General features: G+C 45.3%; 1 protein-coding gene across 1 annotated transcript in view; it reads right to left on the bottom strand.

Annotated features, from left to right (window-relative positions):
• Window positions 1–265: 265 nt before the first annotated feature.
• LOC141273374 (atrial natriuretic peptide receptor 2-like) overlaps window positions 266–22,470 on the bottom strand; it is a 229,792-nt gene continuing 207,587 nt past the window's right edge. The window contains exons 15-19 of the mRNA XM_073685563.1: window positions 18,221–18,360; window positions 9,567–9,719; window positions 2,806–2,904; window positions 1,610–1,701; window positions 266–868 (exon numbers count right to left, since the gene is read on the bottom strand). Of these exons, the coding sequence (XP_073541664.1) occupies window positions 707–868; window positions 1,610–1,701; window positions 2,806–2,904; window positions 9,567–9,719; window positions 18,221–18,360 (646 nt within the window). The 3' untranslated portion in view covers window positions 266–706. The remainder of the gene's footprint in view (window positions 869–1,609; window positions 1,702–2,805; window positions 2,905–9,566; window positions 9,720–18,220; window positions 18,361–22,470) is intronic.

Raw genomic sequence — 22,470 nt, 5'->3', positions numbered from 1 at the left:
CTGATTTGCAGAAAATACTTTTTAATGTGGATTATTGTATGTAATATTATATTAACAATTACAAGTAAGAAAAACGAGTGGTCACTACTTCACAAGTGCTGCTGAGCTCCACAATGGGACCCATATAATACACTGAATACAAAGAAGAACACTATCCAAAGTATTATGTGTCAGAAATTAATATTTTAGTGGGATAATTAAAATCGTAAAGCGATAAAATAGGAACCAATGAGCACAACTTAGGGTGCAAAATGTATCTTAGTTTCACTGCAGTGATTTGTAGTGTTGTAATTTAAAATGCTCCTCTATGAGAAATGATAAGACTGACAATGACTAATAGAAGTGTCAAAGTCCAGAACCTTCTCAACAGTGAGAATTAATTATCAGAACTGTCCCGAGGAAAGTTCCTTGTTTCTTACAGTAGCCGGTTAAAGTTTCACTTTTATTTTCTAAACGCTACTGGAAAAATGAGACATGAGATACATCGGATATGAGGCAGATTTCTTCGTCCTTCAAATTTTTTCAGAACACTCCTTGATATGTAATACACATGTACATTGTGTTTCTTTAATAAACCCTCGATAAATTCCTGATCTGCTTCAGAACATAGAGTTGAACAATCCACGATATATACTGTATTATAAGATATTTAACAATCGACAACTTGTAAGATGCCATCACCATTCCAAGTCAAGGTTAACGTCTTTCAAAACGAAGTAGATAAGGCATCAGTAGACAACACTCCAGGTATCAGATCAAATGACTGCCTTTCTTTTTCTCGCATGACTGCGGATGTATCAGGGATGATATTCTGTGTTGATGTGCCAGTCTTACCCTCAAGCCAATATGTTGTCATATCGCCTTTGCCCTGTGTGAACGAAATGACATTAGGCAGATGTAAAACACATCATTGATTGAAGCATATTCTCAAAATACATGTCAATCATTTTTAGCTAAACATACAACTAAAACACACAAAAAATAATTTTAAGTGCAATATATTTAGTTATATAATTGGAATATAAGTATCTATATTTTATGGTCAATTAACAAACTGGTAAAACAACAGCTCTGTCGTGGTATTCTACCTTATTAATTTGTCATTTTGTATCTAGAGTCTATATTGCAACAAATAATTTATAGGGAACTCTTTTAAAGAACATTTCCCAGCTCAAAGGCTCGCAGACTTGAAAAAACAAAACTGTCCTCTTACTCACCCTTCCCAGGTCCAGCGATGCCTCTCTTGTCTTCTTTGATAGGCTGCAGTGGTGACGTCAAATCCACAGTTCTGCAGCCAATCATTGGGCTCAGTGGCTTGTGCTACATCAGCAGAACCACTGAACTCAGTGATTGGCTAGAGCACTGTCTATGTGGCGTCACTACTGTAGCCTACCAACAAAGACCAGACCCGTGGCGGAAAGGCATTACTAGATTTGGAGAGGCTGAATGAAATTTTAGTTTGTTAATTTTTGAGTCTACGATCCTGTGAGCTCATAATATTTTAAAATAATCCCTTTAAGAGTTTTATTTCCTAACTTTTGACACATAACATTTGGCTTATGGGGTATTTGACATGTTTTGTTGGTTTCATGTTCTTCTCTGTAAGTACCTTGATTGATAATGTCCCACGACATACCAGTTTATATCCTCCAATTTGTCTTAGCAAATCATGAGCACTGGAGGTGCACTGGATTTTCAGAGCTAGAAAAAAATATTAAAACGTTGTGAATAGGAAATTTAGTAAAACAGTGTTTTATTGTAATGATTGTATTATGTTTAGCATGTCCACTGAACAGATCTCTTCCAAGACAGAGTTAGTCCTATTTGATGGAGGGTATTTGGATACACTTAAGCACAAGGACCTGAATCCTCTAGAGCAGAGATTTCAAATTCAAACACACAGAGGGCAAAAATGAAAAACTTGGACAAAGTAGTAGGCTAACCAGTATACAGTATAATGGGCCCCACATAGTCTTCCATACAGAATAATGGACCCCCATAGTCCTCCATATAGAATAATGGGCCTCACATAGGGATGGTGGTTCTGGTGTCACTGGCCAAATATAACTACCCTGCGGGCCAGATTTGGCCCACGGGCCAGAGTTTGACATGTATGCTCTAGAGCTACACCTCTGTTCCAGTGAAAAGAGGTCTTAGAGGGTTTATCTAATGTCTAAGACTTCTCCATTGGGAGGTGAAAGACATTACTGACAAGGTGTCCATTGGCTGCTTGCTAGATGGTAGCTATCGTGAGTCTACGATACTCACCGGGCATTCACCAATAGACGTCATTTCAGCACCTCCAGATTTGGAAGTGGGAGGCCAAGGCGAAACCCTTTAAAATATCAGTACTGTCCTGAATTCTGTTCTTGTGGCTGAATGGATGACTACAGCCATGTTCAAACATGTACAAACAGTTCAACAATGCACATTTTTAGTCCATGAGTTTTCAGTCTATAAGTATACAGTGAGGCCCAATGCAATACAGAATGCGACAGTCAATAGTCACTTGTCACGTCTTCTCGCACTTTTGATAGCTTTGAAGTTATGTTTAGTCTGATGGTGTAAGAGCATGTTGTCAAGGGATAGTAAGTGGCTTTTATCTTCTCACCTTGTTACAGATATGTCATCCACCACTTCTAATTTCGCTCTCAATTTAGAAAGCAAGACACAACCCTTTATTGATTTTACACAATGTGTTTACCTTCAATTATGTCATGTGTTTTCTGGGAATGTCCAGAAAATAATTGCCCTATATTTTTATTATAGGGTAGACTGTGAAAGAAGGAAATCTAAAAATATCACCTTCACTTGTGGACTCCATTCTTGAAGCAGTGTTTACTGTGTCTCCGAACAAGCAGTATCTGGGCATTTTAGTTCCTACAACACCAGCAACTACAGGTCCTAAAAATCACACAATATAGTCAATTATGCAGCTGTGAACATTATAAATTATGTTCTCTAGGAAAATAGCTAAATTTATGAAAATCTAAGCTTAAAAAGAGCAGACCACTGTCTCAAAGCCATTTCATAGATGCCAAAATAAAAACTGTGACCCCCTGGGACTTTCAATAGCATACAGGAGTGTGATTGGGAGCTCAGCTGTAGCCATTTTCCAGGACCAGAAACCTTCCCCATAGTTAAAGTGGATCCGTCATTTGAATTTACAATACATATTGTATACATGACATCATCAGTGCTCTTAGACAAGATAATTATTATGCACTCACTTTAAAAAATCCATGCTAAAAAGGCTGTATAATCCTTCAAGAGTTATTCCCATCCTCATAAATGGGTATTGTTGGATAGTGCTTGCCAAAACAAGCACTTTTGCAATTTACAGTTTATTAAAATTTTTAGCCATTCTTGAGATATTATACTTTTCTTTTGTATACAGCTCATTGCCTAGGTGAGCGACCATCATTACTGTATAACAGAGGTGACGAAACATGCAAAGTGCTGACAAGTGTTTTTCTATCGAGCTTATAAACATTGTTTCGAAGCTTGCCAGGATGGTTGAAGTGCACTGTTATTTCCTATTCCTGTCTAGCTTCAGCACAGTGCTTAAACACAGCAGTGGTCAGTCTCCTAGGCAACTAGCTGTAAATGTCTAAAAACGGTGCCCAATGAGGTTCATAGAGTTGGGAAAAATGCATCTGAGAAAGTAGCAAACATGCACAAGGATATGTAATAAATGTATGAAACCCAACACAACAAATCAGCAATGAATAATTAGCATCACAGTGATGCATAATGTGGTGATCAGTGTATGAAATGATGTTATCCAAAAGTTGTCTGAGAGCCAGTTGGTGCCACACCCATATGGATGTATTAGATAGATAGATAGATAGATAGATAGATAGATAGATAGATAGATAGTGTGAAGACCCGGGGTCTTCCGTGGGCATAATACTACTCAGACAACACAGGGTGAGGGTAAAACAGTGTGGCAATATTTTATTGAACCACCAAACAGACAATAAACATATAGAACAGTCCCAGCAAATACCCAAGATACCCTTCCGCTGGCCCGCCGGGGATAGAACAATTGCAACTTTGGGACTTCCAGGGCCAACTACCTCAACGAGTGGCCCCCCACTTTTGGCGAGCCCCCACAGAGAGGAGGTAGCAGCAAGCTTAGGAAGCTGACAGTCCATAGAGGTATAAGGCCAGGAGACCCAAGGATCCCACCCTGGCCTTTCCGAACAACTCCATGGGTTCCAGGACACCTCATTGTCCCAACCTGTTTTTCTCTGAGTGTCTCCATGGGTTCCAGATGAGCAGATGGTCCCAATCTGGCAACCTCAAACAACATATCCATGGGGCCAGGTGACCTCATTGTCCCAACCTGGAGTCCCCAAATGTATCCATGGGTTCTCTGATGGTCAATTGACAAGATCTGTATCCTTCCAGTGAGGGCCGTGTACCCGTAGGCTGGAATACTGTAGAATCAAAATCTTTGTCTCTCTGGATGGAGCCATGCAACCAAACTACTGTCCTGAAGAGTCGCTCTGATCTTTGATCCTCTTTGCAGCAGGATGAAAACCCCTTTTTATATTTACATATGTGGCTAAGGTCATCAGTCACAGGTCAGGGGGGAAAGGTACAGGGTTTAGGTCTCACTGTTTGAGCATTTAATCAATTTGCATAGTTGCTATCCCCCTGCTCTTGTAAATAAACAATTAGCTGGCTTAGTACTATATGTAATTAATATATTAACAAACACTATTGTTTCCAGACCAAGAGAAGTCAACATTCAAGTTTATACTTGAATTACTAGTATGTTCTTCTTGACCAGCCATAGAAACACATACATTCAAAAGTCAACACAAACACAATAGTGTATTTCTCCTGGCTTAACAAACCTAGACATCTGGCTGACTATCGTCACAGATAGTAAGTACAATTATTATCCGTAGTGCCTATCTACCAATATAAAAAGCAATAAGTGGGCAGGAAGTCAGGAAAGTATATTCACACATAATAGACCATAAAGACCTTACAATGCCCGATGCACATTTCGCCATGGCTATGCCCCTTGGAAGAAGCCACAGCCAAATGCTGCCACAGCGAAACGCACGTAGGGCATCGAAAGGTACTGCATCTTAGGACATCATGCACTAAGTTTTAACTGTTTGTCTTTTTCACACTTACCTGTTATTGTGACAGTGCTTATAATGTCTTTATGGTCTATAATATGTGTGAATATAGCTCCCCTAACTTCCCACTCACATATTGCGGTTTGAAATATTGGTAGATACAGGCACTACGCATAATAATTGTACTTACTATCTATCTAATACATCCATATGGGTGTGGCACCAACTGACTCTCAGACATCTTCTGGATAACATAATTTCATACACTGATCACCACATTATGCATCACTGTGATGCTAATTATTCATTGCTGATTTGTTGTGTTGGGTTTCATACATTTATTAAATGTCCTTGTGCATTTTTCCAACTTTAGGTACCTCATTGGGCATCGTTTTTAGACATTGTCATCCACTATTTTTATCATGTTTTTATTGTATACTCTATATTGTGATTAATAAAGGTTTTATTAAACATACACTACCGTTCAAAAGTTTGGGGTCACCCAGACAATTTTGTGTTTTCCATGAAAACTCATACTTTTATTTATCAAATGAGTTGCAAAATGATTAGAAAATATAGTCCAGACATTGACAAGGTTAGAAATAATGATTTTTATTAGAAAGAATAATTTTCTCCTTCAAACTTTGCTTTCGTCAAAGAATGCTCCCTTTGCAGCAATTTCAGCATTGCAGACCTTTGGCATTCTAGCTGTTAATTTCACCCCATGCTTCCTGAAGCCCCTCCCACAAGTTGGATTGGCTTGATGGGCACTTTTTGAGTACCATACGGTCAAGCTGCTCCCACAACAGCTCAATGGGGTTGAGATCTGGTGACTGCGCTGGCCACTCCATTACAGATAGAATACCAGCAGCCTGCTTCTTCCCTAAATAGTTCATGCATAATTTGGAGGTGTACTTTGGGTCATTGTCCTGTTGTAGGGTGAAATTGGCTCCAATCAAGCGCTGTCCACAGGGTATGGCATGGCGTTGCAAAATGGAGTGATAGCCTTCCTTATTAAAAATCCCATTTACCTTGTACAAATCTCCCACTTTACCAGCACCAAAGCAACCCCAGACCATCACATTACCTCCACCATGCTTGACAGATGGCGTCAGGCAATCTTCCAGCATCTTTTCAGTTGTTCTGCGTCTCACAAATGTTCTTCTGTGTGATCCAAACACCTCAAACTTTGATTCGTCTGTCCATAAAACTTTTTTCAAATCTTCCCCTGTCCAATGTCTGTGTTCTTTTGCCCATATTAATCTTTTCCTTTTATTAGCCAGTCTCAGATATGGCTTTTTCTCTGCCACTTTACCCTGAAGGCCAGCATCCCGGAGTCGCCTCTTCACTGTACACGTTGACACTGGCGTTTTGCGTGTACTATTTAATGAAGCTGCCAGTTGAGGAGCTGTGAGGCGTCGATTTCTCAAACTAGAGACTCTAATGTACTTGTCTTGTTGCTCAGTTGTGCAGCGGGGCCTCCCACTTCTCTTTCTACCCTGGTTAGAGCCTGTTTGTGCTCTCCTCTGAAGGGAGTAGTACACACCGTTGTAGGAAATCTTCAGTTTCTTGGCAATCTCTCGCATGGAATAGCCTTCATGTCTAAGAACAAGAATAGACTGTCGAGTTTCACATGAAAGTTCTCTTTTTCTGGCCATTTTAAGAGTTTCATAGAACAAACAAATGTAATGCTCCAGATTCTCAACTAGCTCAGAGGAAGGTCAATTTTATAGCTTCTCAAATCAGCCAAACCGTTTTCAGCTGGGCTAACATACTTGTGCAAGGGTTTTCTAGGGTTTTCTAAACATCCATTAGCCTTCATACACAGTTAGCAAACACAATGTACCATTAAAACACTGGAGTGGTGGTTGTTGGAAATGGGCCTCTATACACCTATGTAGATATTGCAATAAAAACAAGACGTTTGCAGCTAGAATAGTCAATTACCACATTAACAATGTATAGAGTGAATTTCTGATTAATTTAATGTTAGCTTCATTGAAAAAAAAAGTGCTTTTCTTTAAAAAATAATGAAATTTCTAAATGACCCCAAACTTTTGAACGGTAGTGTAGATGCAGTCATATTTTGTAGGTTTTTGTTTATATGTAGCTTTTTGACTGCAATTAAGGTAATTGCTTGTTAGATGGACCTATTGGCTTGCTGCCAATAGTTTTAGGTTCATAACTAGCTGTAAACAAAAGAAATGAAAAATTTGAATATATCAAGAACAGCTGAAAATTTTAACAAACAGTAATTTGCAAAAGAGCTTGTTTTTATAAGTACAATCCAAGAACTTTCCTATATAAAGCTGGGAATACCCCTTTGAATTAAAATGAGAACTTTGAGTTGTACTATAGCTGTAGCTGGACTTATAAAGTACTAATTTTAATATTAGGCAGGAAAACTTTCACAACAGTTTATGCCACCATTCTTTCAGAGACCTTCAAAGTAACTACACCAGCATGATCAAGTCTAAAATATCTTTTTAATTGTGTAGGCAGTTTATATTGTGAAATCTGATGACAAATCTACATTAACTACAGCATTTTAAATTTAAGGATACAGCTAACTATTAGGAGTTGCTAACTATAATGTATAATGTAGCTACACTTCACAGTAGTTACTTCCTGCATTACGTAAATGTGAGCATTAGACAAAACCTTTTTGTAATAGTTTTTTCCAAAAGGTTTGTATTTGTGATAGAAACTTAATATTATTTAAAAAATGTGTCTAAAAATGTTATATGCTCGTAAAATGATAAAAATTCTAATTATAAATTGCATTGGGCACAATGTTAGCTATTAAAGCTAAACATCAAATGACACGTAATAATTAGTGATTTTGACAACTTATACCATTTTTTTAGTATGCCCCCTTATTTTCATATACAGTTAGGTCCAGAAATATTTGGACAGTAACATAAGTTTTGGCATTTAGCCAAAACAAATTCAAGAAACAGTGATATAATCACTATGGGGTTAAAGTGCAGACTCTCAGCTGTAATTGGAGGGTATTGAAGTAAGTTTTTAGGAATTACAGCCCTTTAATATACAGCTGCCTCTTTTAAATGAACCGAAAGTAATTGGATAGTTATCTCAAAGGCTCTTTAATGAGCTGCATGGGCTATTCCCTCGTTAATCTATCAACAATTAAGCAGGTAAATGATCTGAAGCTGATTCTAGGTGTGGCATTTGCATTCGGAAGTTGCAGTAAATCCTCAACATGCGGTCAAAGGAGCTTTCAAAGGAAGAGAAACAGACCATCATTAGGCTGAAAAAAAGAATAAATCCATCAAAGAGATAGCAAAAATGTTAGGAGTTGTCAAATCAACAGTTTGAAACATTCTGCAAAAAAAAGAGTGCACTGATGAGATTGGGAACTCAAAAAGGTCTGGACGCGCATGGAAGACAACAGAGGTGGATGATCGCAGAATCTTTTCCATGGTGAAGAAAAATCCCTTTTACAACATCCACCCAAGTGAAGAACACTCTCTAGATGTAAGTATTTCAGTGTCTAAGTCTACCATACAATGAAGGCTAAATGAGAGCAAATACAGAGGGTTTACCACAAGGTGCACACTATTAATCAGTCTTAAAAATAGAAAGGCCAGATTAGACCTTGACAAGTCTTGGAATGATTCATGATACAAAGCACACCACATGCTCTGTAAAACATGGAGGAGGCAGTGTGATGGCATGGGCATGCATGGCTTCCAATGGCACTGGGTCACTAGTGTTTATTGATGTGACTGAAGACAGAAGCAGCCAATGAATTCTGAAGTGTACAGGGCGATACTTTCTGCTCAGATTAAACCAAATGGAAAGGTTGATTGGACAGCGCTTCACAGTACAGAGGGACAGTAACCCAAAACATACTGCAAAAGCAATCCAAGAGTTTTTAAGGCAAAGAAGTGGAATATTTTGCAGTGACTGAGTCAATCACCAGATCTCAATCCCATTGAGCATGCATTTCACATGCTTAAGACAAAACTTAAAGCAGAAATACCCAAAAACAAGCAACAACTGGTGTCACCTGCAGTAAAGCCTGGCAGAGCATCACAAAGGAGGAAACCCATCGTTTAGTGATCCTGCAAAAGATTCTCTACAAATCATTAAAAATAAACATGCTATTTATGGTAAAGTTAAATTATCCAATTACTTTTGAACCCTTGAAATGAAGAAACTGTAGAAAAATTGTTGCAATTCCTAAATGTTTACCAAGAGATTTTTTTTCAACCCCTTTAATTCAACTTGAAAGTATACACTTCAAATGCATCTCAGTTGTTTCATTTTTAATCAAAAATAGTGGCAGGCAGAGCCCAAATCACAAAGATTCGATCACTGTCCAAATATTTCTGGACCTAACTAGTAATAAATGGTTGCTATCATTTGTTTACGCTGCCAAGGTTGGTAATGCGAGCCTATCTTAGAAGGAAATTTTCACAGTATAGTATATTTTCTACATACCTGAATGTATTCCGGCACGTATCCTTAGCTGGGTGTTGGGCTTATGTGGTATTCTAAAAGTCTGGCACACAGCCACTAAGTCTAATGCCATACTTGCGATTTCACTTGCATGGTAAATACCATTCTCTTTGGGAACTCCAGACACAACCATATCTACGCAAAACAAAAATGTACATGTAAAAAGGTTTTGAATCATTTGTATTTCACATAATCATCTGTTTATTCACGGTCGCCTATTCTGGATGACAGTGAATAAACAGACTAAGCTTCACTGGGCAAGATTTCTTAAGACAAGTGCATGCCAGGCTTGACATGTGACTCTCCGCAAGGAGAAACGTTACCCCTTGGATCCCGGTCAGATGCCTCTCACCCAGCCAAACCAGTTCTCACACTTTGCACTGACGAGGGGCAATACCCCAAAACACCATGTCTGCAAATTGAGATTCTGGTTTGGCTTTTATCCTAAGTCATGTGGCAAGGCTCGTTAATGCGTCCATAATGAAAGGGTAGCCATGTCTATTTAATGATGGAGTGAGCACAAGATTAGCGATCTCTTCTGGTTGTCTCTGAGCAATCATCATGTAGATCATTTTCAGAAAGTGAGATAATAAATAAGTGCAAAAAAAAAACAATGAAAAGAACAAAGCAGGTTCCAACAGGTACAGAAAATACATTCTTGCAAGGCTGTCATTGACTTACGTTCCATTTAGACAGGTCGATTTCCTCCTAGGAGGAAGGGGCACTAATCTGGTCTAATTACACAGTCTGAATAATTACTAATGGGAATAGAATGATCTGTCCCTATACATCATATTATCATCAGCTCAGCCCCTGCTTATGACGCGCCCCCTGGGACATACTCCTTTTTGAGGGGAATACCCGGCACCGGATCAGATGGGGGGTTGTAGTCTCCGAGCGGCTGTGACCCGGCCCGTGCCCAGGGCGTCAAGCTCAGTGTTATGTGGCAGTCCTACAGATGTTATTAAGAGTTCTTTTGTGTCGACTACGCCACCCGTTGTGATGCGGTCACTGTGGCCGCCGCTGCAGCAGGGTCCGCTGAGGCTGATGGTGGGTGCGCAGCTTGGTGAGATAACCCCCAACGGGAGGGGTATAGCCCCAGGGGGGACAGGTGCAGAGGATGGGGGTTGTGGTGGTGCAGTGCAAACGGCAATGAAGACAGAGTCGGGTTGTGCAGTTAAGGGTGTTTACTTACTGCAGATGTTGTACTGGTCACTCCAGCTTCGAGTGACCACCCGAGCCGTGCTGCGTCCACCAGGTCCTGGATCCAGCCAACCCCCAAACAAGTCCGGAGCGTGGCCCTGAGCTCTCCTTCTGTCCCGTTCTCTGGCCGTCCCCACCAGTGATCCACCTAGGTCCAGCTCCCTCGGGCCTTCTGTTGGGACACCCTTGGCCTTAGGTTCCCTGACCCTTCATGTGGTGTGCCTTCGGGGTGGATGTGATGGGTGACCGTGACAAACGCTGCCCACGGTCTCCGGTCTCTGGCTGGGGTGTGTTTTTGCCCCCACCAGCTTGGGTTCCGGTACCCTGTGCCGACTCTTCACCCGGGGATTTAAGTTGGGATCTTGGAGTCCTTTTCTGCTGTTTCCCCCTCTGGGTCTCTCTCTCTCTTCTCCTCTCTCACTCTGGGTCTTTCTTCTTCTCTGCTGGCTGACTTGTTCTCTGCATCTGACCCTGTTCTTAGTTGGTGCCCACCTTATATACACCCTCTATGTGTGAGCTCAGGTGACCAGCACCCAATGAGCTCCTATCTTTACCCAGGCTGCTCCCCCTATCTGCCCCTACACTACTTGGGATGTACCACCCCCCTCCCACTCCAGCCAGGAACAGACTCGGTCGTACCTGCACATTTCTAAGTGGGAGTACCGTCGGCCTGTTCCCCGGAAATGGGATGTGTGTAGTGCATGCAGCCTACCGAGCTCAGTTCCACTCTCCATCCTTACCCGGGAGTGGAATATCACACCTCTGGGTTGAGGTGCAATACCCCTGTAGCAGCCGAATCCTCAGGGTGCTACATTCCCCCCTGGTAAACCACAGCACGTCCTCGGGCTGTAAGACATAAATAACACCAAAAACATACATTTTTTTTTTTTTCATAAACATATAAAACAACATATATTAGCAAATAAAACATTCTCGTCGCCTCTGGCTCCTCCTCCGGTCACTGTGCAACGTGTGACCGGGTAAAGTGCGACAGTCTCTCTGGAAAACTGGTTTTCCTATAAAACCAGTAGGGGGCGCTTTAGGAAGCGCAACTATATACAGGGGAAGTTGGCCGCTCTCAGTCCTCGGCCAGGTAAAGGGAAGGGAATGGCTGCTCACAGTCCTCAGCCTGGTATGGATTACGGAATAACGGGTAAAAAGTTCACTCATACTGGTCCCAACGGGGACTATATATATGTAGCAACAGTTTCTTTGGTACCCGGTCGGGTAACTATTTACATCCACTGCTCTGCCGCACTCAACGGCGTCTTCCTCCTGCTCTTTGCTTGTAGCTGGTTGTAACTTCAGACCCGTCCGGGTCCTCTTGCTCCTCCTCCTCGCACCGCAACTCCTCCTCCGTCAGGCGGTGTACGTGGAGGGCATAAGGTCCTTTGGCACACTTGTGCCGGGTAAAGGTGACCTCGTCTCCGATGTAGAGGTCACGACCTCTGTGCCCCTCCGGCAGATGGGACTCCACGTCTCTGCGCGTGACAAAGACGTCGCCGGGGGTGTTGTTGTCTCGGATGAAGCCCCACCCATGCTGCCGGTTGAACTTGATCACTGTCCCGATGGTGCGGGGACAATGCGCTGCACGGGGGTCCCTCCTGGTCCGGCTCTTCTGCTCGGCGCTCCTTATTTGGGCCTGTTGTTCCCGGACCCGCCTCTCTCTCCGCTCCCTCGCAAACTCTTCGAGCTGCTGTCGGCAACACTCAGCGCGCTCTGCTGCAGCTGCCCTAGTTTCCTGAGTGAACCCCATTAGATCTTCTCCGGTGGGGTCCCACTCAAACTGTGCTTCCGCTAGCGGGGGCGAGATCCGTGCCACGGGCTTCGGAGCCGGAATCAGGGGTTCATCCAGGGGTCTTAGTCTCTGCTGCCGTTCCAGCTCATGGTATTCTTCGGGCCAGATGAAGGGCCGCCCGTCCGGCCATGTGAGCTGGCTGAACAAGTCCTCCCCCAGGTGTGGCACCCTTGGTTTTACGGGTGCGGGCGCGGTGGTGGTGGCGCCCGGGTTGCCCAGGCCTTGCGGCCAGGCCTGGGGCACCTGGAAGGTGAAGGGCACCGTTAGGACGGCGGCGCCCTGGGCTACCTGGCCTTGCGGCCAGGCCGGAGGCTCCGCGGAGGTAGGGGGCGCTGTTGGTGATGCGGCGCCCGGGGGTACTAGGCCTTGCGACCAGGCTGGTGGTATTTCCTGCTTTGTCACGCTCCGGGTCGAGGCGCGTGACGTCACAGGGGTCGCTGCGGCGGCTTCCGGTCGGGGCCTAGTCCATAGCGGTGACATGGCGGCTACGGGCACAGCAGGGGGACTTTCGGGCTCTGCGACGGGGAGCTGGGGCAGGTGGGCGGTTTCCCGGCTTGGGGTATAGGCGTCCCCTTTACCTGCCTCCATGTGTTCGGCTCCCTTCTCAGCGCCGTCTCCGGCCTTTGGTCCTCCCGCGCCATCCTCAGAGGCGGTCTGTTTCCTCTTCCAGGGTAGCGTGCTCCGTTGACTGGTCTCAGCTTGCTGGGCCATCTCTCGGCTCCACTCCGCCAATGTCTCTCGCTGTACCCGGGCCATCCTCCGTGCGAGGCCCTCCAGGGCAGTCTGTGCACACTCCCGGTCTCGGGGGAGCTGTGCTAGGACCTCCACTAGGCCTAGTGGGGTCGTGGTGTCTAGCAGGCTCCTGACCAACGGGTCGGTGCTGCTCTGCTCTTCTTCCAGCAGGCTCCTGGCCAGCGGGCCGGTGCTGCTCTGCTCTCCTTCCTCGGTCTCTAGCAGACTCCTGGCCAGCGGGCCGGTGCTGTTCTGCTTTCTCTCCATATCCGGGTAAGCTCCTCCGCTACTCCTCGTTAGACTTCTTGCCTCCGGGTGCGCTCGCTCCAGACTGCTCCAGGCGGCACCCATCTTCGTTCTTTTCTTTCGTCTCCTCCCACTTAGAGGGCGGTCCCGGGGCAACTCGGTGACTGTCAGCTCCAGAGGCAGTTCTTTCACGCTGACAGACACCTCCAGCATCACAGTCTCTGTTGGTGGGGGCGGTTTCCACTTTTGGCGCCATTTTCTGTCCTGGCCCACGATGGGAGGCGGCCTCCTGCCCTCCTTTGGCACGCCCATAATGGCGTCCGCTGCTCTTCCAAGGCGGGAAATCTGCGGATTTGGCGGGAAGCGTCGCCCAGTGGCGGGAAACTCTGCAGATGGCGGGAACAAGCTGGAAATGGCGGACCATCGGCGGGAAACGACCTGTGATGGGGTCCGATGGCGTGGACCCTCCGGAACCGGCGGGAGACTTCTTTCTGAGGTAAACTTGCACTTTTCTTCAGGCACGCAGTACCCGGTTGTTGTGGGCACGTAATCCTGCCGACTACGCCAAAGTTGACGCGCCCCCTGGGACATACTCCTTTTTGAGGGGAATACCCGGCACCGGATCAGATGGGGGGTTGTAGTCTCCGAGCGGCTGTGACCCGGCCCGTGCCCAGGGCGTCAAGCTCAGTGTTATGTGGCAGTCCTACAGATGTTATTAAGAGTTCTTTTGTGTCGACTACGCCACCCGTTGTGATGCGGTCACTGTGGCCGCCGCTGCAGCAGGGTCCGCTGAGGCTGATGGTGGGTGCGCAGCTTGGTGAGATAACCCCCAACGGGAGGGGTATAGCCCCAGGGGGGACAGGTGCAGAGGATGGGGGTTGTGGTGGTGCAGTGCAAACGGCAATGAAGACAGAGTCGGGTTGTGCAGTTAAGGGTGTTTACTTACTGCAGATGTTGTACTGGTCACTCCAGCTTCGAGTGACCACCCGAGCCGTGCTGCGTCCACCAGGTCCTGGATCCAGCCAACCCCCAAACAAGTCCGGAGCGTGGCCCTGAGCTCTCCTTCTGTCCCGTTCTCTGGCCGTCCCCACCAGTGATCCACCTAGGTCCAGCTCCCTCGGGCCTTCTGTTGGGACACCCTTGGCCTTAGGTTCCCTGACCCTTCATGTGGTGTGCCTTCGGGGTGGATGTGATGGGTGACCGTGACAAACGCTGCCCACGGTCTCCGGTCTCTGGCTGGGGTGTGTTTTTGCCCCCACCAGCTTGGGTTCCGGTACCCTGTGCCGACTCTTCACCCGGGGATTTAAGTTGGGATCTTGGAGTCCTTTTCTGCTGTTTCCCCCTCTGGGTCTCTCTCTCTCTTCTCCTCTCTCACTCTGGGTCTTTCTTCTTCTCTGCTGGCTGACTTGTTCTCTGCATCTGACCCTGTTCTTAGTTGGTGCCCACCTTATATACACCCTCTATGTGTGAGCTCAGGTGACCAGCACCCAATGAGCTCCTATCTTTACCCAGGCTGCTCCCCCTATCTGCCCCTACACTACTTGGGATGTACCACCCCCCTCCCACTCCAGCCAGGAACAGACTCGGTCGTACCTGCACATTTCTAAGTGGGAGTACCGTCGGCCTGTTCCCCGGAAATGGGATGTGTGTAGTGCATGCAGCCTACCGAGCTCAGTTCCACTCTCCATCCTTACCCGGGAGTGGAATATCACACCTCTGGGTTGAGGTGCAATACCCCTGTAGCAGCCGAATCCTCAGGGTGCTACACTTACAGGGGACCATGTGCTGCCAATACCAATGATTTTTATGTGATTTTTAAACAATCTAATCACCAGACAACGAGAGTGTTTGCACGGTATGATAATCGGGAATGAGGCTTCTTACAAATGCTCATTTTACAGTTGTCAGTATTTCTAAATGCTCCTTTAGACTAACGTCACACGACCATACATTCTCTAATCAAAGAGAATCGGGTTGATTTTGCTAATGACACTCTGATCAGAGTTTGATTTGAGTGTCAGTATAGTGTGATCAATCTCAGATGCGAGAATCAAATGACACTGTGAGAAGAAGATGGAGGGCTAAATTTCTCTGTAGCATCGGCGTCTCTGTTCCCCTCACCGCCGCAGTCCAGGTCCGGCGTCCTCCCGCTCCCCCGCTGCTCTGGCGCGCAACGCGCGCAGCTTCCTGGGCTCTGTGCTTAGGGCGCACGCGCTCCCTCCCTCTTAAAGGGGGGGCGCGCGCGCCGTCCTATAGAGTCCCCGGCCAATGGCCAGAGGACTGCCCCTATATAAGGCACCTCCTCAAAAATGGAGGTGCCTGTGCAAGGTTGTTGTTCTGTGTGCTAACACTTGCTTCAGCCCTCAGGTCCCACTGCCTGTCAGTCCTGCTCGTCAGTCTGTCTACAGTCCAGCCCGCCAGTCTGTCTATACGGTAGTTCTGCCCGCCAGCCTGCTTACCTGGAAGCACCTGCCAGTTACCTGCCGTGTCCGCCAGCCTACTTACCTGGAAGCACCTGCCAGTTACCTGCCGTGTCCGCCAGCCTGCTTACCTGGAAGCACCAGTCTGTTACCTGTAGTAGACGCCAGCCTGCTTACCTGGAAGCACCTGTCTGTTACCTGTAGTGCACGCCAGCCAGCCTACCTGGAGCACCTACCTGTTACCTGTCGTGCCCGCCAGCTTGCTTACCCGGAACACCCGTCTGGCTATCTGCCGAAACAGCCTGCTTATCTACCCGGACCACCTGTCAGCCTTCCTGCCGTGCTCATCCGCTGTACCGGTCAGTTCCTGCCATCTGACCCGTGGGAGTCTCCTGCTCTCACACAAGGTCGGTCCCAGAGTGGCACCTGGTCCCCCTGCTCAGTCCCTCCCTGGTTCACGGAGTTGATTGAGCTGCCGTGCAACCTTGGTCAGGCCGAGTAGGCACTTAGTCACGCCCCTCTGGTCCCTCCTTGCACCGAAGCACAGAGGTTCCACCACCCGGACTTGTAACATTCTCTATCTTCTCCACTCCATGAGTCCGCGGAAATCGGACTTCACTCGGATGTCACCCGAGTGCAGTCCGATGATTTTCACGCACCCATAGACTTGAATGGGCATGTCTCGTCGGATTTACGAGAGCATATTGTGATTTTTTTCTTATGCCGTATCGGTATGAGAAAAAAAGAACTGATCATTGGTCCGAGTGCTATCCGATAAAAAATCGGTTAGCACTTGACCGATTAATTCAATGGTGTGAGCAAGCCCTTAAAGTGAATATCCACACTTAAAGGAAATCTGCCACCAGGTTTTTGCCATCTGATCTGAGAGCAGCATAATGTAGAGACTAGTAATGAGCGAGTATGTTCTGTTAACCTTTTGGCGAGCATGCTCGGGTGCGCACAGAGTATCTTCAGCGTGCTCGGGTGCTATGTTTTAGTCACTCCGTGCTCATGATTTGCGACTGTTTGACAGCTTTAATACATGTGAGGAATGCCTAAAAAGCAGGCATTCCTCACATGTATTAAAATTGTCAATCAGTCGCAAATCATGAGCACTGGAGTGACTAAAACATAACACCCGAGCACACTGAAGATACTCGGAAAACACCCGAGCATGCTCGTAAATCTTGAGTAATGAGCATGCTTGCTCATCACTAGTAGCGACAGCAACCCTGATTCTAGTACAGTATCCCTTACTGGACGGCTTACTGTAGTTTTGATAAATCACTGTTTTATCAGCAGGAGATTATCACTAGTGGTCTAGTAAACCTGCTGTCATGTAGTCCACCATATTCATGAGCTCTGCATAACCCCGCCTGCAAAACTGATTAGCAGCTTTCTGCTTATGTACAGTGGGCTAGGTTATACAAAGTTTAGTATTAAGAGAATCTGTAGCAGATTAAACAACGATTTTAGCAAAAACACAATACAGATCCTAGTACATAATACATTGCTGGAATCAGGTCTCATAGATGGGGAAGGAAAACCTGGTGACAGATTCCCTTTAACACCATCTGTTTTTAGTTCAAACATTCTGTGCTTATAGATTTTATAATAGATTTTTATAAGGGAGAGGCTCAAAGTTTCTCTATTTCACTTCATATAGCCATACAGTTCAGTGCTGCCAGTAGCCACCATTGGGAAAGCTTAGGATCATATTGCATACTATTTCATTATTGAAGTCAATGTGTAAGTTGTGTTTACAGTACGTTTGCCCTAATGATGTTTGCCAGAATTTTTAAGAGGTTGGCTTCAAAACCCCTTTTTTACCTTTTACTTTCATTCTATACCTCTGTGTAAATGTATGTTATACAGAGGCATACACAAGCTTTTTCTAACAGATTCAGTATGTTCTTTAAAGGGAAGCTAAAAAAACACAAAGCTTCTGTCACTGCCTGCTGTACACAGAGCATTGGCCGAGCTAGACGTCAGCTTTAGGCTATGTTCATATCATGTTTTACCTACATGTCAGTGGTATCGTTGGGGCTTACGCCCTGAAAAATGTGATTCGGGCATATCAACCGATTAGGTCATTGAGTTTAATTAAGCAGATGGATGACTAAAACGTGATGTGAACATAGCCTTAGGTGGAGGTTTTCATTAACCTTGGTATAATTGACTCGCAGATAAGAAAAGCATTAATTCCCGCTTTGTTGAATCTTCCCAAAATTACTTACAGGCATCACCTATTGTCTCCACTTTATATACTCCATAGTTGTCAATGATGTCATCAAAGGTGGTGTAGAGTTTGTTAAGGAAATCTACCACTTGGTAAGGGGTACTGGAGCTGGACAAGTGAGTGAATCCAACAATGTCACTACAAAGATGGAACAAACACAAAATACATTTTTTAATATTTTTTTTATTTTTCCACCATTCAGAAAAAGGAGAATGCTATAAAAGATGCCAAACCCAGCTCTACATATTCATCTGATCTCCAGTAGAAATGTGTCATGTAAGATATGACTTATTTGGTGTGTCATACCAATGCTCTGTAGGTTTCAGCAATTTAAAGATGTATCATTTTAGGATGAGATTTTAGATTTAACATTTTCAGATATATCATCATTATTCTAGTGGACATTATTGTAAATTTTTTAGTCTCTGAGGACTGTAATTTATTTCAAAATTTTAAGCAAGCTTCCTGGAAATAATGAAAGATGTAATAAGGACTCAGGGTAGAGACACAAAATACTTGAACATTTGATATTATACACTGTGTGCAGAATTATTAGGCAAGTTGTATTTTAGAGGATTATTTTTATTATTGATCAACAACTATGTTCTCAATCAACCCAGAAGACTCATAAATATCCAAGCTTAATATTTTTGGAAGTTGGAGTGTTTTTTTTTTAGATTTGGCTATCTTAGGAGGATATCTGTTTGTGCAGGTAACTATCACTGTGCAGAATTATTAGGCAACTTAATAAAAACCAAATATAATCCCATCTCACTTGTTTATTTTCACCAGGTAAACCAATATCAGTGCACAAAATTTAGAAATAAACATTTCTGACATGCAAAACCAAAAACCAAAAAAATTAGTGATCAATATAGCCACCTTTCTTTATGATGACACTCAACAGCCTTCCATCCATAGATTCTGTCAGTTGCTTGATCTGTTTTTGATCAACATTGCGTGCAGCAGCCACCACAGCCTCCCAGACACTGTTCCAAGAGGTGTACTGTTTTCCCTCCCTGTAGATCTCACATTTTATGATGGACCACAGGTTCTCTATGGGGTTCAGATCAAGTGAACAAGGGGGCCATGTCATTATTTTTTCTTCTTTTATATCTTTGCTGGGCCACGCTGTGGAGTAGTTGGATGCATGTGATGGAGCATTGTCCTGTATGAAAATCATGTTTTTCTTGAACAATACCGACTTCTTCCTGTACTACTGCTTGAAGAAGTTGTCTTCCAGAAACTGGCAGTAGGTCTGGGAGTTGAGCTTCACTCCATCCTCAACCTGAAAAGGTCCCACAAGTTCATCTTTGATGATATCAGCCCATACCAGTACCCCACCTCCACCTTGCTGGCGTCTGAGTCAGAGTGGAGCTCTCTGCCCTTTACTGATCTAGCCTCTGGCCCATCCATCTGGCCCATCAAGAGTCACTCTCATTTCATCAGTCCATAAAACCTTTGAAAAATCAGTCTTCAGATATTTCTTGGCACATTCTTGACGTTTTATCTTATGTTTCTTGTTCAAAGGTGGTCGTTTTTCAACCTTCCTTATGTGGCGCTCCTGAGGGTTTGGTCGCCACAGAGGTATTGCATCTCATCCAGAGGTGTGGTATCTCACTCTCAGGTAAGGAAGGAGTACAGCTCAGGACCCTAACACTACATCCACTACACCACATTTCCGGGGGACAGGGCGAGATTGCTCCTGCGGGAGAGCACAGTCCCTGATCCCTGGCTGGAGTGGGGAGGAACCACTTAGAGAGGGGGAACTAAGTAGTGGATGGGTGGAGGACTCAGATCCTGGGAGCACTGAGTAGGAGGTATAAAAAGAAGGAACCATCTTGGTTCAGAGAGAGAATGGGGAGTTGGAGTGGTGAGGAGAAGTGACAGGAGCAGAGGCTCTGCACGAGCTCTGCTCCACAGGCGGGCCAAGTCAGGAGGCCTGAGCCTGAAGGAGAAGGGAGAGATAAGGGGAGCAGGAGAGGCTCCAGGACGAAAAGAGAAGGGACCCCAGGGGTACGGGCCATGCAGCAAGCCACCCGTACGCCCGCCGCTGCCAGGAGGTAGGGGGGTCAAGCCGTAAAAAGGGAACCGGTCCCTTAACTAGCCAAGAGCTACAAAGCCTAACTAGAGAACCGGAGGCTGCAGCATTTCAAATACCGCAGACCATAAGTAGTGTTGAGCCACCCCCGTAGTGTTCGGGTTCGGTTCGGTTCGTCGAACACCGGGATGTTCGAGGAACTGTTCGTCGAACTGTTCGTCGAACACCTTAGAACACCGTCGAACACTGTTAAAACCAATGGCAGGCTAACAAAAACACATAGAAACACATAGAAAACACCTTCAAAGGTGTCCAAAAGCTGACAAACTGCTCAGAAGACGCTCTCTTTAAAAAAGCCGGCCGGCAATTCAGCAGCGGCATACACCGGTACCCGACAATTTAGACAAGAAGGAATAGAGCATCACACATAGATTAGATAGATAGAAACATGTCAGTCACACATATAAGAAGCACAGTGACAGTGTTGCTTACTGTACTTGTCATTTAGTGTAAAGGATTTATTAAAAAAAATAATAGTGTTTTCGTGCACCGTCTCTTTAAAAAAGCCGGCCGGCAATTCAGCAGCGGTACCCGACAATTTATAAAAGAAAGAATAGAGCATCACACATAGATAGATATAAACATGCCAATCACATATATAATAAGTACAGTGACAGTGTTGGTTACTGTACTTGTCATTTAGTGTAAAGAATTTATTTAAAAAAATAATAGTGTTTTCATGCACCGTCTCTTTAAAAAAGCCGGCCGGCAATTCAGCCTCGGTACCCGACAATTTAGAACAGAAAGATAGAGCATCACACATAGATTAGATAGATAGAAACATGTCAGTCACATATATAAGAAGTACAGTGATAGTGTTGATCACTGTACTTGTCATTTAGTGTTAAAATAAAGGATTTATTAAAAAAAAAATTGGCGTGGGGTTCCCCGTAATTTTAGTCTCTAGCGGAGGTTAAGCAGATGGCTGGGGCAGATGTTTGAAGCCTGGGAAGGGGGTAATACCCACGGAGCTTCCCAGGCTACTAATATCAGCCCCCAGCTGAATACCTAGCCTTTACTAGCTATTAAAATGGGGGACCCCCTCAAAAAAATGACGTGGGGTCCCCCCTATTTAAATAGCTAGCAAAGGCTAAGCAGACAGCTGGGGGCTGATATTAATAGCCCAGGAAGGGTGCCATGAATATTGGCCCCCTCCCAGGCTAGAAACGCCAGTCGTCAGCTGTCCCAGAAATGGCGCATCCGTAGGATGCGCCAAATCTGGCACTTAGCCTCGCTCTTCCCACTGCCCTGTAGCGGTGGCAGTGGGGTAATAGGGCTGGGGTTGATGTCAGCTTATAATGCCAGCTGACATCAAGCCCAGGTTAGTAATGGAGAGGCGTCTATAAGACACCCCCATTACTAACCCCATAGTCAAAGTTAAAAGAAAACACAACACCCAGAATAAAGTCCTTTAATTGAAATAAACACACAATTCTTTATTGTTCTAAATTAAACCATACTTACCACCACGCCCATTCCAGCTGAAGCCAACGATCTCCTGCAATAAAAGTAAAATAATAAAGCAACATCATCCTTACCTTTCCATGGTTCCCACGACAGCTTCAGCTCTGCTACATCGAGATGACAGGCTGGACCGCAGCAGAACGCTGCCATCCAGCCTGCCATCCCGCAGACACTGAGAAGCGCAGGCATGCTTGCGCTCCTCAGTGTCTGGCTGTGACGGCATAAAGATGAGCCGAGGTCATGTCCAATGAACTCAGCTCACCTCATGCACGTCACTGACAGCGTGGGAGAATTCTCACGCTGAAGCGCTGAGTGCAGGAGAATTTTCCCACGCTGTCAGTGACGTGCATGAGGCTGATATTTAAATTTGGCGCACAAATCGGTGATTGGTCGCGGGCAGCGTCCGCGACCAATCAGCACAGTAGTGTTTAACTTTGGCGGCAAGATCAGTGATTGGTCGCGGTCAAGACGGCGACCAATCACCGATTTGTGCGGCACATTTAAATAGCGGCCGTGACCAATTGGATGTCAGCGCCGCTCCCCGGTCCTCCCTTCACGCCCTAGCCGCATGGATGTCAGCGGCGCTGCCTGTGCGGATACTTCCGCTGCGAGAACCCGGGACATGAGCGGGCGCTCGGAGCAGAAGTATCCCGACCCGCAGCGCCGCTCCCCGGTCCTCCCTT

The sequence above is a fragment of the Phyllobates terribilis genome, unplaced genomic scaffold, assembly GCF_046119375.1.
Source record: "Phyllobates terribilis strain yellow unplaced genomic scaffold, ASM4611937v1 Scaffold_1__5_contigs__length_1240528914, whole genome shotgun sequence".
NCBI lineage: Eukaryota > Metazoa > Chordata > Amphibia > Anura > Dendrobatidae > Phyllobates > Phyllobates terribilis.
The sequence above is the reverse complement of the archived record's forward strand: the minus strand, read 5'-3'. Positions and strand labels throughout refer to the sequence as shown.